The sequence below is a fragment of the Rattus norvegicus genome, chromosome 2 (genome assembly GCF_021556685.1).
Source record: "Rattus norvegicus strain SHRSP/BbbUtx chromosome 2, alternate assembly SHRSP_T2T, whole genome shotgun sequence".
In the NCBI taxonomy this organism is placed as follows: domain Eukaryota; kingdom Metazoa; phylum Chordata; class Mammalia; order Rodentia; family Muridae; genus Rattus; species Rattus norvegicus.
The window spans coordinates 228,216,814-228,229,650 of record NC_141535.1 but is presented as its reverse complement, the minus strand read 5'-3'; the positions used below and the strand labels follow the sequence as shown (position 1 = coordinate 228,229,650).

The window sequence follows — 12,837 nt, the reverse complement described above, 5'->3', positions numbered from 1 at the left end:
TGTCTTAGAAGGTGATTGTGTTTGTTCTCTTTTATGTCCTGGCCATGAGAACTGTGATATCACTCCTTCATGCTTTTCTATCAGGACATGTTCTATTGCCGCAGGCAAATGGTACCAAATGGTCATGGGTTGGAGCCTTCTGAACTGTCAACTTTTGTCTTTAGAGGTTGACTCATCTTCGTGTTGGTTGTACTGATGTAAAGATAACACAATCATTGATTAAGACTACAGCAGGCCCTTGAGATAATACTCACAGATAATTGGTCTTATTATCTCCTGTGGTATCCCAGGGGGGAAAATATCTGTGGATACTCAGGTTTCTTCTATAAAATGATGACATATTTGCATATAAACAATGCATATTTCACATGTGCTTTAAATTTTTCTCAGATTATAGTGCTAAAATAACTTAATGTAATATAAATATACAAACTGATGCCAGACTGTGTATTTATAGAACAAAGACGACACAAAATACACTGTACATGTTTAGTGAAGACACAAGTCTTTTCCTACTCTTTTTCATCTGAGATTGGTAGAGAATGGGAGCTGGTGAAACAGAATACTGTATGACCACTCAAAACACAAATTTGTATGTGTATATATATGCATATATCTTCCGTGTTTCATCATAGCTGGGATATCAGTATCCCAATTCCTGCTTAGCCTTACTGACATGCATAATCATGCTTGTCATTAATATCTATCTATCTATCTATCTATCTATCTATCTATCTATCTATCATCTACCTATCTATTTATCTAATCTATCGTCAAACTGTATGTATTTATTCTGGGCATCAAACTCAGGGTTTCATGCATACTAGGCTATTGAACTGTATCCAGAACTAATCACCTCTGAAATCTAAGTGACAAGTAGAAAAGAGACAGAAAAAAGTCAGAAGAGCATTAACACATCCATCACTGAAGATTAGATGATGTCAGAAGCTGATCCTCATGGACTTAAATATAGATGATAGGAAGATAAGAGATGTGTTAGCCACATCTAAGGCAATATTTCAGCTCAACAAGGGGGCACTTAGAAGTTGTGCCTTGCCAGCAGTGACAGCTAGAATGTCAGCCAGTGGCACTCACTTGTTTTCAGGTGACAACATTGAATAATTAGCTCTTGCTGATTTTTTGATTGTTGATAGACTTATGCTCATCTTGTCATGCAGCACAAACATATGGAAGACCCTGATTTTTATCTAAATGACTGCTGAACTGTAAATTATTATAAAAACCTCGTGAGAACGTCAGGTATAGGAATTATTTATCCAATAAATCATCAAATGCCAGTAATGGTGTTACTGACTTGAAACAAATACTTTGTCCTTTCCAACATTTAAGTTGTTTTAAGTACAAAGTTGAGATTTCTTTGAAGTTGGTGCTACAAAATTACCTGAGAATGTCCTAAAATTCTCTGTTATCAGTTTGGCCTTCAACACAGATCTGACACCTTGGTTGTTGGTTTAGAGCAATTAATTCCCTTATGACCAGCTCTTAATCTGGAATGATCAAATCAGAGTCAATGCGGTTTATGAAAGTTAGAAAAAAAGTCATTTTGCCTGAAGTAAAAGAGTTTGTTTCTTTGCCACACAAAAACTATTTTGACAGGCTTTTGCTGAGGTGGTCATTGGAACAATCTAAAATAATTCCAAATACCCCCGTTGGGGATGCTGCAACCACTCTCTTACACTTTTAGAGCCTTGTAACCTAAGAAATAGTCCCAAGGTGAAAGTGTATGTGGTGTGGATTCTTCTTTTTCCTTTTTCCCTCCTATCCTGCTATCTTTCTCACAGAAAAATAGAGAGGAATGCATGAGAATTTTATGTGTTTGCTTGATACCTTTGATAAGATGCAGCTCAAATATGAGGAAGATAAAAATCAAAATGATCACATACCCCTAAAGCTGAAAGGTTTCATTACATCACAGTAAAAGAAAATCAACATGACCCTGTAACATATGTCTTTCCATCTCCACCTTCCCTCAAATCAGTAAGATAAGCTTTCATTGAGTTCATCTGAAGAAATTATAGATTTGCGGAAATTTCCCCAGACCTCCAGCCATCTTGACATTTTGATCTCATGTGTCAAGAAAATGGTCAAGGTTGATCAAGGTTTCAATAGCAGAATCTGTCCTTGAGGGGGGTCAGTGCTATGTTTTTATGAAATTTTTAGGAAGGTGACTCATCAGAAAATAATATTTCAATTAAGCACTGTTGACATGTTGATTTTCTAGAGACTGGAGTATTGCTTGCCCCACATCTGATATTTCTAAAAATAAGTAAATAAAACTAATCACAGAGATAGTGTCAATGAAATGGATCAATCAAAGCAATATAACCCTGATATCACCCACCCAGACATTCTAGTCAGATGGTATGAATTACAAGTGAGAGAAACCAAAGAAATGGCAATTTCTTACCCTCGACTACTGGCTTATACTTTAGTTCGTTGGTCTTTTGACAGTTGCTTTTGCATATTCTGATGAGCTCCAACCCAAAGCTAGCCAAAACGATGGGGCTCCTATGCCTGCACGCACCAGTCATGATACAATGTTTAGCATGCTGAGTACAGCCATGATTTATTAAAAGTAACACCTGAAAACATGAATAACATACCTGTCTCTACAGAGAAACATGGCATGATTTCTACTTAACATTTATTAACACACTTGCAAAACGCCCTGCATTAACACAGTGGGAAACAATAAATACCGACAATGGCTAACATAAGAACACAAAGAAAACAGGCAAGTCTCCACAGATCGCGGCTATAAAACCCGGAAGTCTAGACTCAGCTAAGGCATGTCTAAACTCAGCAGGCTACCTGCCCAGGCTGGGGGATCACGGTTCCTCCTAGAAAAGTCCTTGAAAACTAGAGTTGTTTGATTTTCTACGTCTCACACAGAAGATGTCCAGAGTTCTTTATGATTCTATCAGGTGATAGTATGTCATTCCTTTGCTGGGACAGGCAACTCGCGTAGACTGGTGAGAAGATTGGAAATTGTATCGGTTCCGAGGACTTTCTTTTCTCCACCCTTGGAGTTTAGAAGCTGAAGATGAAGCCTGTGAACGGCAACAACAACAAAAGCTCAGACCTAATGAAGTGAAGAACCCAGAGGGAGTGTGGAGTACTAGGTCTCGGCAAGACAGGCTAGAGACGTCATTAAATCGTATTATGCACAGTAGTCACGTGAATGGCATACACACTTCAGAGTGAGACTCTGAGCAGAGAAACATATCTTCCTCAAACTGGCCTTTACGTCACGATCCTGGTCTCTGTTGCTACTTTTGTGATTCACACAAGCCCACAGGCTGGAAGTGCGGCTGGCATTAGCAGCACTGTTTCTATCCTTTTTCCAACCCACATCCAACCAATCAACATGCCTAAGTGCTGAACCCTGAGAACAGGACCTAGTACATCCCCCAGTACGACACCAAGTCTGAGGTATAAGAGCACTATTTTCTGGAGCCCTATCGACCTTTCTATGGTTATCAATGTAGCAGATGGTAGGTGTGATGGTTTGTATATGCCTGGCCCAGGGAACGGCACTATTTGAAGGTGTGGCCTTGTTGGAGTAGGTGTGCCACTGTGGGCGTGGGCTTTAGGACCCTAATCTTAGCTGTCTGGAATCCAGTCTTCCATCAACAGCCTTCAGATGAAGATGTAGAGCTCTCAGCTTCCCCTGAACCATGCCTGCCTGGATGCTACCATGTTCCTGCTGTGATGATAATGGACTGAACCTCTGAACCTATAAGCCAGCCCCAGCTAAATGTTGTTCTTATAAGAGTTGCCTTGGCCATGGTGTCTCTTTGCAGCAATGGAAACCGTAAGACAGTAGGATGGATTTGAATTTATGAGATGATATCGTTCTGTAATTGTTTTATTTTTTCTTTCTTTTAAAAAAAGATTGATTTATTATATATAAGTACACTGTAGCTGTCTTCAGACACACCAGAAGAGAGCATCAGATCCCATTACACATGGTTGTGAGCCACCATGTGGTTGCTGGGAATTGAACTCAGGACCTCTGGAAGAGCAGTCAGTGCTCTAACCACTGAGCCATCTCTACAGCCTGTTTTCTTATTTCTTACATAAGATTTTATTCTCCCAGTTGAAGTCAAGGGTCATAAGTCTCTTGGAATTCCTGTCTGCCCTGCTGATTCGCACTAAATATAATTACCTGAAAAATATAGATGATCAATAGCTCAAAGAGAAAGTGTTAAATATCCTTAGAATGTTCATTTGAGGTAAAAAGTTTGAATGTAAGCGATTGTCTGCACAGTGCTGTTGCACACAGATTCAGAAAGTTCTTGTCTCCTTCCGTAATCCTGGTGAACTCAACCCAATTCATTATGAGTCTGCACTGATATCTGATTTCTTGCTGACAGCCTGGAAATCACTCACTGGTTATTAAATTCTGAGTACAGTGACAGAAATATGTATGTTGAAGAGAAAGTAACACAAATAGATGGTGCGATTGGCAGATGCCAAGCTTGCTTCTTCCCACTCCTTTGTGATCTTTACTTTTCGGAAGATTGTTACGCAATTCCCAACTTATTCAGAAGAGCAACAGGAGTCCTGCTAGTTTTGTGAATCAAAAGACAAGAAATCCTATCCCCTGGAAGGAATATACTATCTGTGTGTACAGTATGTATATATTATGTATGGCGTGGCTATATATGTTTAGGCTTGTTTGCACATACCCAGGCACATGTGGAGGCCAGATGTTGATGTCTGCCTCAATCATCCTCATTATATTGAGGGTGGGCTTCTCACTTGAACTCAGCTTATCAATTTGGCTAAGAGGGCTAGCTAGCTTGCTTGCTTCTGGGACAGCCTGTTTTCACCTCTGAGAGCTAGGATTACAAGGGGACTGTCACACTCATCCCACGTGTACATGGGTTCTTGCAATCAACAGTGTGTAGAGGAAGTTTGATCCAACAACATGGCTACTCTGATCACATCCAAAGACCTTTGAGGTCTTTGTGATCCAGCTGGAATGCAGACAAGTCCTTAGTACACAACTTTTTCTCCTCTTCCTCTTTCAGCCCGCTCATCTGAATAGAAGGGAATTTGTTTTTGTGCAGATTGAACAATTGGATTCTACATTTTCAATACTTGGTATGTAAGAAAATGTCACTCTCCTAGGTCCTGGAAACTACAGGTGGCTTTCAAGGAAACTTCCTTTACATGAATTAATTCTCATGTGTTAATCACACATTACAACACCCAGTTTCTCCAAGTGAGTTTCTGAAAGTGACCATTAAGAAAAGGAGGGATGATGGCCTAGATTCCTCTCTCTGTAATACACACCTAGTAACAGGCTAGAGGCGGATGAGATTATTATTATGATGATGGTGATGTCTGAATCTAGATAAGCCTCTCTACTGCTGTCTGCTGTTCCTGATGAAGAAGGCTTGGACACGCCCATGTATTCGGCAAAGTGTTGGTTAGATGACCAGATTAATAGCTGGGCAGTAGATACAAGCACTGCACTGAGCAGGGACACTCTGTGCCCTGGACTTGTTACTCATGTGAAGACCAGGTTGGTCAGGCCAGTACTGGACATGTAAGTACTTATTGGTTCATTTGCTTTTTATTGTTTATTATGAAGGATATGTTTTTCTGTATGTTCCGTAAAATAACAAATGCCGTGACAGCATTTAGTCAATGCTTTTTATAAGAACTAAATCAAGATCAGAAAGTCTCCTAATCTGCTTCTAGGAAAGCCTCAGGCAGTTTCATAAGAAGCAATTCCAGAGGAGCCTTTTCAGGAAATAAGAAAGGTACCTGCATTGCACTGGCTCCTGGCCCAGACAAGCAGCATGTTGATGAAAAGAATTTGATGCTTCTGAGGATTTCCATTTTTTTTAGTAGCAATTATGGCAGCATGAAATTTATCATTTCTATCTAGTCTCCTTGAGTTACTAGAAGGGTTATGGTCTTCATGTGGTCATGTAGCTGAGCAAGTCTTTGCAATTAGTTGGGAATTAAGAAACCTTAACTGAGATGGCATCTTTCTGTTCAAATGGCTTTGTACACATGTCTGTGGTTCCTAGCTCCAGAAAGTAAGGGCCTCCTGATTTGATCCCTACAGTAGAGAGATGGTTGGGTCTTCTATGGAGCTTAACCACCAGTTGTGAGCCAGCCTATGGCAGAGAGGCACAGCTTCAACGTCATCAGTTACTGTACGGTGTCACTTCCAACAATAAACTACAGGTCTGTCAGCACCGTCCCTGTGTCCTGTAAACTGTCATAGAACCTTGCCTAACCCAGGTGCAAAAGGACTGTACTCACAAGCATCGTCCAGAGGAAGGGAGCATGAACTCTGCCTTTCCTTAAGCCAGTAGGAAGGGCTACTGGAAGAATGTTCTGCAATCAAGACAGCAGTTGTCTTTCTGGCAGCTTTTTTAAAAGTTTGGTTTTAGACAAATAGGCAACGATGTTCTCGTTGACACCAACCATTAAGTGTTCAGGGTTTGAAAGTCTTTGAAGTAATCTGAGGTATAGGCTAAGGAAACAGATGTTAATGAATGGAATTAGGAAACTTACTTATTTATTGCCCAGGTGTAAGGAGGATCCATCACGATGTCAGTTCTTGGCTTTCCCCTGTGCAGAGTGTTCGCCTAAGAACAGAGGATAGGTTTGATCTATGTGCTCAGCGAGATGAAGTATGAAACTAAAGTTGCCTGGGCTTCCTTTTTGTTGAAGAAAAGTTCAACTTTTTTTTTTCTACAAGAATGTCATTAAAACCACCGTTTGCCTCTTGGTATTGCCTGGAAATTATTTAGTAAGGTTTATGAGTTTTCTTTAACTGTTATTCCTTTTCACCCTAAAAAAGCCTTGCTTACCAACTCCCTGGGGGTAAGAGCGTGGATCAGGGGACACAAGAGCAGAGAAGCCAGGTGGTTCATTATTGACTCTCCTGTTACACAAGGCGCCTTTCCCTAGGCAAACCCACACTCTACATTTAAAGTTCCATTTAATCAAGAAGGTATTCTTGGGTCCTTCTGTTTAAATTATTCAGTGGAAACTTTGGGGAAGTAGTTTATAAGCCCACACAAACACTTTAGTGACATTCAGGGAAGCATATAGGTGATATCCTTCAAATTTTCAGCCATATTCTGCTATCAAGCTTGAAGGTAAAAGGGTGAACCTGGGTAGTGGGAAGATGAGAGTCCCAGAGCAGTTTTTCCATGGCACTAAATTCACGACAGGAGTGTTCCTTCTGACCTGTATTCTTCTGGGAATATCAAATATTAGTGCCCATCACTATCTCTTGGGGCAATATGGGAACGAGTCCCCAGTTCTTAGGATGCACATCATCATTTTCCTCTAGCTTTTATCTGCCAGTGATTAACACAGCTGTCTCTGGTGACAATGTATATGTCACCAGCTACTTTCACAGGTGTGCCAGCAATCAGTAGTGTCAGAGAAGTAAAAGACAGACTTGAGTCTCTTCCCAGTTATTCTCCTTAGGTCGTCATGTGCTGCAAAAGTTGCTGAGCACAGCGTGACAGCCCTTGCAGCCCCGACCACACTGCACCCTTCTCCTTGCAACTGTTTCGTTTGCCAAAGGCGCATCACTTACCTGGATCCCATGGCAATGAAGTAGAAAAACCGGGAATAAACAAAATACATTTTTATTTAACCCCTTCTACCTGATATTACATGAAGGATACAAGAATTCATTACAAGCCTTAATATTTGACCTTATGTTCTGTCCAACAACATCATGATTTGGGTAAGAGTTATTATAGTAATGACATCTGTATGCAATGATTTGGGGGTGAAGCCTTGCTGGGGGTGGGCTTTGAGGGCGTAGAGCCTTGCCATATTTTCTGTTCCCTATCTTTGTTCTGTGCATGAAAATGTGGTGTACTTCCTGCTCTTGTTGCCATGTCATGCCTTCTCCACCACAAGGACTCTCTCCCTCTGGAACCATAAGCTAAAATAAACCCTTTTTTCTTTAAGTTGACTTTGGTCTTGTTATTTTATTGCAGCAACAGATAATAGCTAACACACTGTGACATAAACAAAAAGCACATCCGTGTACCAAGGGCGGGAGGAGCAACTGGCAGGCAGTAAGGCAGCAAAGGCCAAGAGTGGTTGCATCAAGCTTGGGTTTCACATGTAATTTAAAATCCATTTCATATTATCTTTTTACCCCTATTTCATAGTATACATAATGTGGTCAAATGCTTTCTTCAAATTTCTTATACTCTTCTTTGTATGCTAAGAGGGAAGAGAAACGTACGGTTTCTGAGTTACAGTCTGAGAGTCCCATTTAGCTAATCACGTTAGACATATATTCTGCACTTAGACACAGTGGTATTTAACTTGGCTAGATTTCCTACAAGAGCCAAGCACATCCTTCTGAAAGCACAGCTTTCTCCTAGTGTCGCATACTGTTTCCCTTCTATGAAGACAAGCTCCATCTCTAAACAGGAATGAACCACATTTTCAGCAGCAGACTGCTTGAAAAAGAACACAGAGAAAGGAACCAAGGTGTGTGGGCGATGGGTATGGAGACCCAGCCAGAGTAAGAGGGTTCAGGGAAAAGAAACTGTTGGCATTGGGAAAAAATAACAAAAATTTATCCAGCATCCTTAAAGCATCTAGAAACTAAAATAATTCAGCATACATTTCAATTTTCCTTGAAAGTATAAGGCTGTGGAGGTTTTTGTTTTGCTTTGTTTTTATTTTCTTGGAAACATTTGCTTATTGACTTCTATCATAACATAATTAATTTTGAAATTGAAGTCCTGAAATTCTATAGTGAAACAATGACCATATTCCCAAACATTTATGACTTCTGAACTCTAATTTTATTGTCCTCTCACTTAAGCATGTTAAATGACACTGTATGCCTTAGACCTTAAAGTAAATAATGTAAGCTGTAGCAATCTCCGATTGCGATTTATGAGTGGCCTGAGGTCTTCTTTATCAGATGAATTTTTAAAAAAATATTTCGAGATGATCATATGGGTGATGGTAGAACAATTGAGCTAAACTTCTGAAATTATATTCAATCCAATAATTTCAGGTTCCATTCTAGTTCTATTTTAGGAAAGATTTCAACATCGGTTCTGAGAAAAATACAAAATAATTTTAAAAATGAAATTTCTTATAAGTGGTGAGAATGATTTTATTAAGAAGATATGTTTGAATTAGTTCAAAAGGCGATGAGAAGACATTTGATTGGGAACACCGAAGTAGCCACCAAGTGCTGATAACAATAGACTTTAATCAAAATTCAGGCCATTTGGAGGTCATTGTACTTAGCTTAATTCTAGACTATTACAATCTATTTGGTATCATCAATTTCTACCCAATCCAGGCGTTTTCCCAGGGGAAATAGCTGGATTATCTTTGAGGTAATTTTGAAAGCAGTGTGGTTTCCAAATCCAACTGGGAAGCAATGAAATTATCAGAGACTACTTCTTAATATTCCCAAGATAATGTCCCTGCTTTATACCTGGGTCCTGACAACTTGTCTCGGGAGAAAATGAAAACTTACAAGTTTGAATGTGAGAGAGGCAAAGCTGTCCTTCAGTTTACAAAAAAGAGGGTTTCATTTTGGGGCTGTTGTTGATAGTGGTAGTGGTAGTGTCCTCTTGAGAAACCCATGATTCTAGTGAGAGTTGTCATTTTCTTGGAAATGGGTGGGAGAGAACCTCGAGTGGTCTTTATTATAGCCTGCTCCCTGCAGGTATCACTAGGAGTTCCTGCAAAACGCCTCATCTTATGGCTCTAGTAACGCAAGGCCCAAGACTCCATTTTATGAAAATGACATTTCCCTTCATAACAGGAATTTGCATTTCTTGAGCGCTACAGCTGAACTCAAGAAGTTCTGCTTTGTGTTGCATTTCACGTGACCAAAACTCAACATTGTGGTTGGACTTCTGTGTAACCATTTGTCTTCCAACCAAATGGGAACTTACCAGACTCATGAGAGATTGTCTTAACGGTGAGCAGCTTTACACTCTCTTTATCAGACTGAGGCCTGTTTGATACAGAAACACTTAGGTTAGTACCACAGTCATGTGCCGTGTGTCTTCACGAGGAAGCAGAGGTGGCCCAAAATGAAGAAAAGTACTTGTTTTTCTAAGATTCTACAGCAAAGGCTGTTTATCTTTTCTACAAACACACATGTACTGTGCATTCTTCTCCAGTATTTTTTGAAGGAAGATTACAGGTCACAAGACTGTCACACTGGCAACCATCAGTTTAATCATCACCTGGATTATGGAAACAAGTCACTAGGTCAAAATTTCCTGTGTCTCCAGTGCTAAGTTAAGTGGTAGAAGACACGGAAACTTTTTGATCAGATAGTGAGTTCGGGGGACATTCATTTTCATTAGATCTCATAATTTTAGTGTCCGAACCAACTAATTTAAAGAAACCTGCTTCCCTCCTTGGTCCTGCTAAGACTGAACCCCCAGTGAACGTGATTGTTGGGGGGAGGGCGGCAATGGGGGGAGGGTGGGGAGGGGAACACCCATAAAGAAGGCGAGGGGGAGGGATAGGGGGATGTTGGCCCGGAAACCGGGAAAGGGAATAACATTCGAAATGTAAATAAGAAATACTCAAGTTAATAAAAAAATAAATAAATAAAAAAAAGAAACCTGCTTCCTGGATTCTAGTTCCAAATGCAGCTCCTTTCCCTAGACATCTTGAGAGCCTCCATTTGTAAGTGAGATGCTTAGGTAGTCAAGAGCTACTGTTTCTGTAATGGTTAGAGTCTAGTGAAACTAAACCAAAACAACAACAGCAAATCCCCCAAATACCACTACTGTAAATGCTTAGTACATGTTCAGGCCAACAATGAAATCCCTTTTCATCAGTAACACAGTGGATCCTGGCTTGTCATCCCCTTGCTTGCAATAGCTTCCTGGTTCGCTACCAGCCGTTCTGCTTGCTTTGACACTCAAGGTAGAGTCGTGCTTCTGTTCAGGTAAAGCTGCTCAGAGGCAGTGATAGTAACACACACTGCTTCCCTTAGCTGTGGTGAGCATGTTGAACATCTCGCCAAGAGAATGGTCTTAAAATGCTAGGCGTGGTTTATCTATTTTGCTTACTTATATTTATCTTCTGCCCCCTCACTTAATCTTTTCTTCATCACTTTTTTCTTGTTTTCTATCTCATACTTTATCTACACCTAAAAGAAACTTTCTCTTTTAGTTGTCTTTAAGTAGCTCTGACAAGTAGCCAAATTCCACCTATGGTAGCTTCTTTCTATTTTTTTTTAAAATAAATACATAAAATGTTAAGTATAAGTTCCGAAATTTTCTCTATGTGAATGGAAGACTTGGAAGTTGGGGTTGGGGGAGATCACGCAGCCCGACTTACTGATCATTTCCACTTTCTGGAGTGCCTAGAAAAGAAAATGGTTGTTATTAAAGCTGAGATCTTGGCTGCCTCCTCTTTCCATTTTACTTGTTACCCAGAGGCCTTCCCTCAGGCTTAGTCAACACTTATTCTGGCATGGGGCAGTTATGTAATCAACAAGAAAGTTAGTTCTGGTGTCATCCTTATCTTAGAGTATCACATAACTTTGAGATACACCTTCTAGGATTGTCTATCACGGACACTAGAAACTTCCAAAGAGGTGATATCTCTGAGAAACTTCTCAAAGCATTGAGTTGCCTTTTCAGTCAGAGAAAAGGACTTTTCCTTTACACATTACTCTTTCTTCCTTCTTTCTTTCTTTCTTTCTTTCTCTCTTTCTTTCTTTCTTTTTCATACAGCAAATGGTTAATACCATGAGGTTTATGAGATTGAAGCCTCTGTCCTCTGTAACAACACCCATTGTTTTATTATTATTTTATTATTATTATTATTGGTGTTGTTGTTGTTATTAACTATTTTATTTAATTACATTTCAAATGTCTCCCTTCCCAGTCTCTGCCCTGCCACCCCCATCCTACCCCCCTCCTTTGCTCTAAGTAGGTACTCCCCACCCACTTCTTTCTTGGGAGACAAATCCCTGTATTTATGGTGAGTAAGGATGGAGAGATCCTTTGTGTTGGATTGTACCCCTGTGATTCGGCCTCTCAAGAAGTGGCCTTCCAAGTTCACTGAGGTAGCTAAATTTTGGCATGCTCTGCCTGGCAGCTTCCAAAGCATCTGATAGAAATCCCTTGGGATCAGTCTGAGTATGGTTCTTACTGTATGGTAGGACCATGGCCTCCAGGAAGCAGATGTGAGGCTGTTTAACTCTTTCACTTTGCTCCTGGATCCACTCCATCCTGCTTGGCTCCTGTATCAGTTTCTTGTCATGTCTAACATAGCTCATTGTTGGGCTTCTTGTCTGTCTAATGTAGCTCATTGTCGGGCTTCTTGAGTGTTACTTTCTTCTGCCTTTGAGTGTTATTGTTTCTTTTATGACGAGCTTGGCTAACATTAACATTGGGGTTGCTTCTATTTCTGTTCCCCAAAACAAGACGTCCAACTAGAAGTCTAATTACCTAAGATTAACCTATCATACCCCATGCCGCCCACTAATGGTTTCCTACCATGTTTTCCCCATCAGCAGGGTCCAGCTGTAATGTTTATTACCATGAGTGTCAATGTAATATTACTTGTGCTGTCCATAGCCTCTCTTCAGAGTGAGCTGATAAATATCTGAATGTCTATTTTAGCATTTATCCTAAGAGTATGGTAACAGTGGGTTAATTAGCAAAGAAATGCCTTCCAACAAACTTTCTGCATATATGCCATGCTCCTGTTGAAGCTCAATCTGCGATCAACATTATTCAGATAAGCTTAATTTCCAATTTCTGATTCATTTTGTTTTCCAGAGCGCAGAGTGAGCTCACTAATTGT

At 40.1% G+C, this 12,837-nt stretch overlaps 1 protein-coding gene across 2 annotated transcripts in view; it reads right to left on the bottom strand.

Annotated features, from left to right (window-relative positions):
• Positions 1-2,561: 2,561 nt before the first annotated feature.
• The window catches only part of Emcn (endomucin), a 79,914-nt gene continuing 69,638 nt past the window's right edge, over positions 2,562-12,837 (bottom strand). For both annotated transcript variants that reach the window (XM_087620770.1, NM_001004228.1), the window contains 4 exon segments: positions 11,362-11,386; positions 9,954-10,015; positions 6,562-6,635; positions 2,562-3,071 (listed from right to left, as the gene is read on the bottom strand). In XM_087620770.1, coding sequence (XP_087476896.1) covers positions 6,601-6,635; positions 9,954-10,015; positions 11,362-11,386 — 122 coding nt within the window. In that variant the 3' untranslated portion in view covers positions 2,562-3,071; positions 6,562-6,600.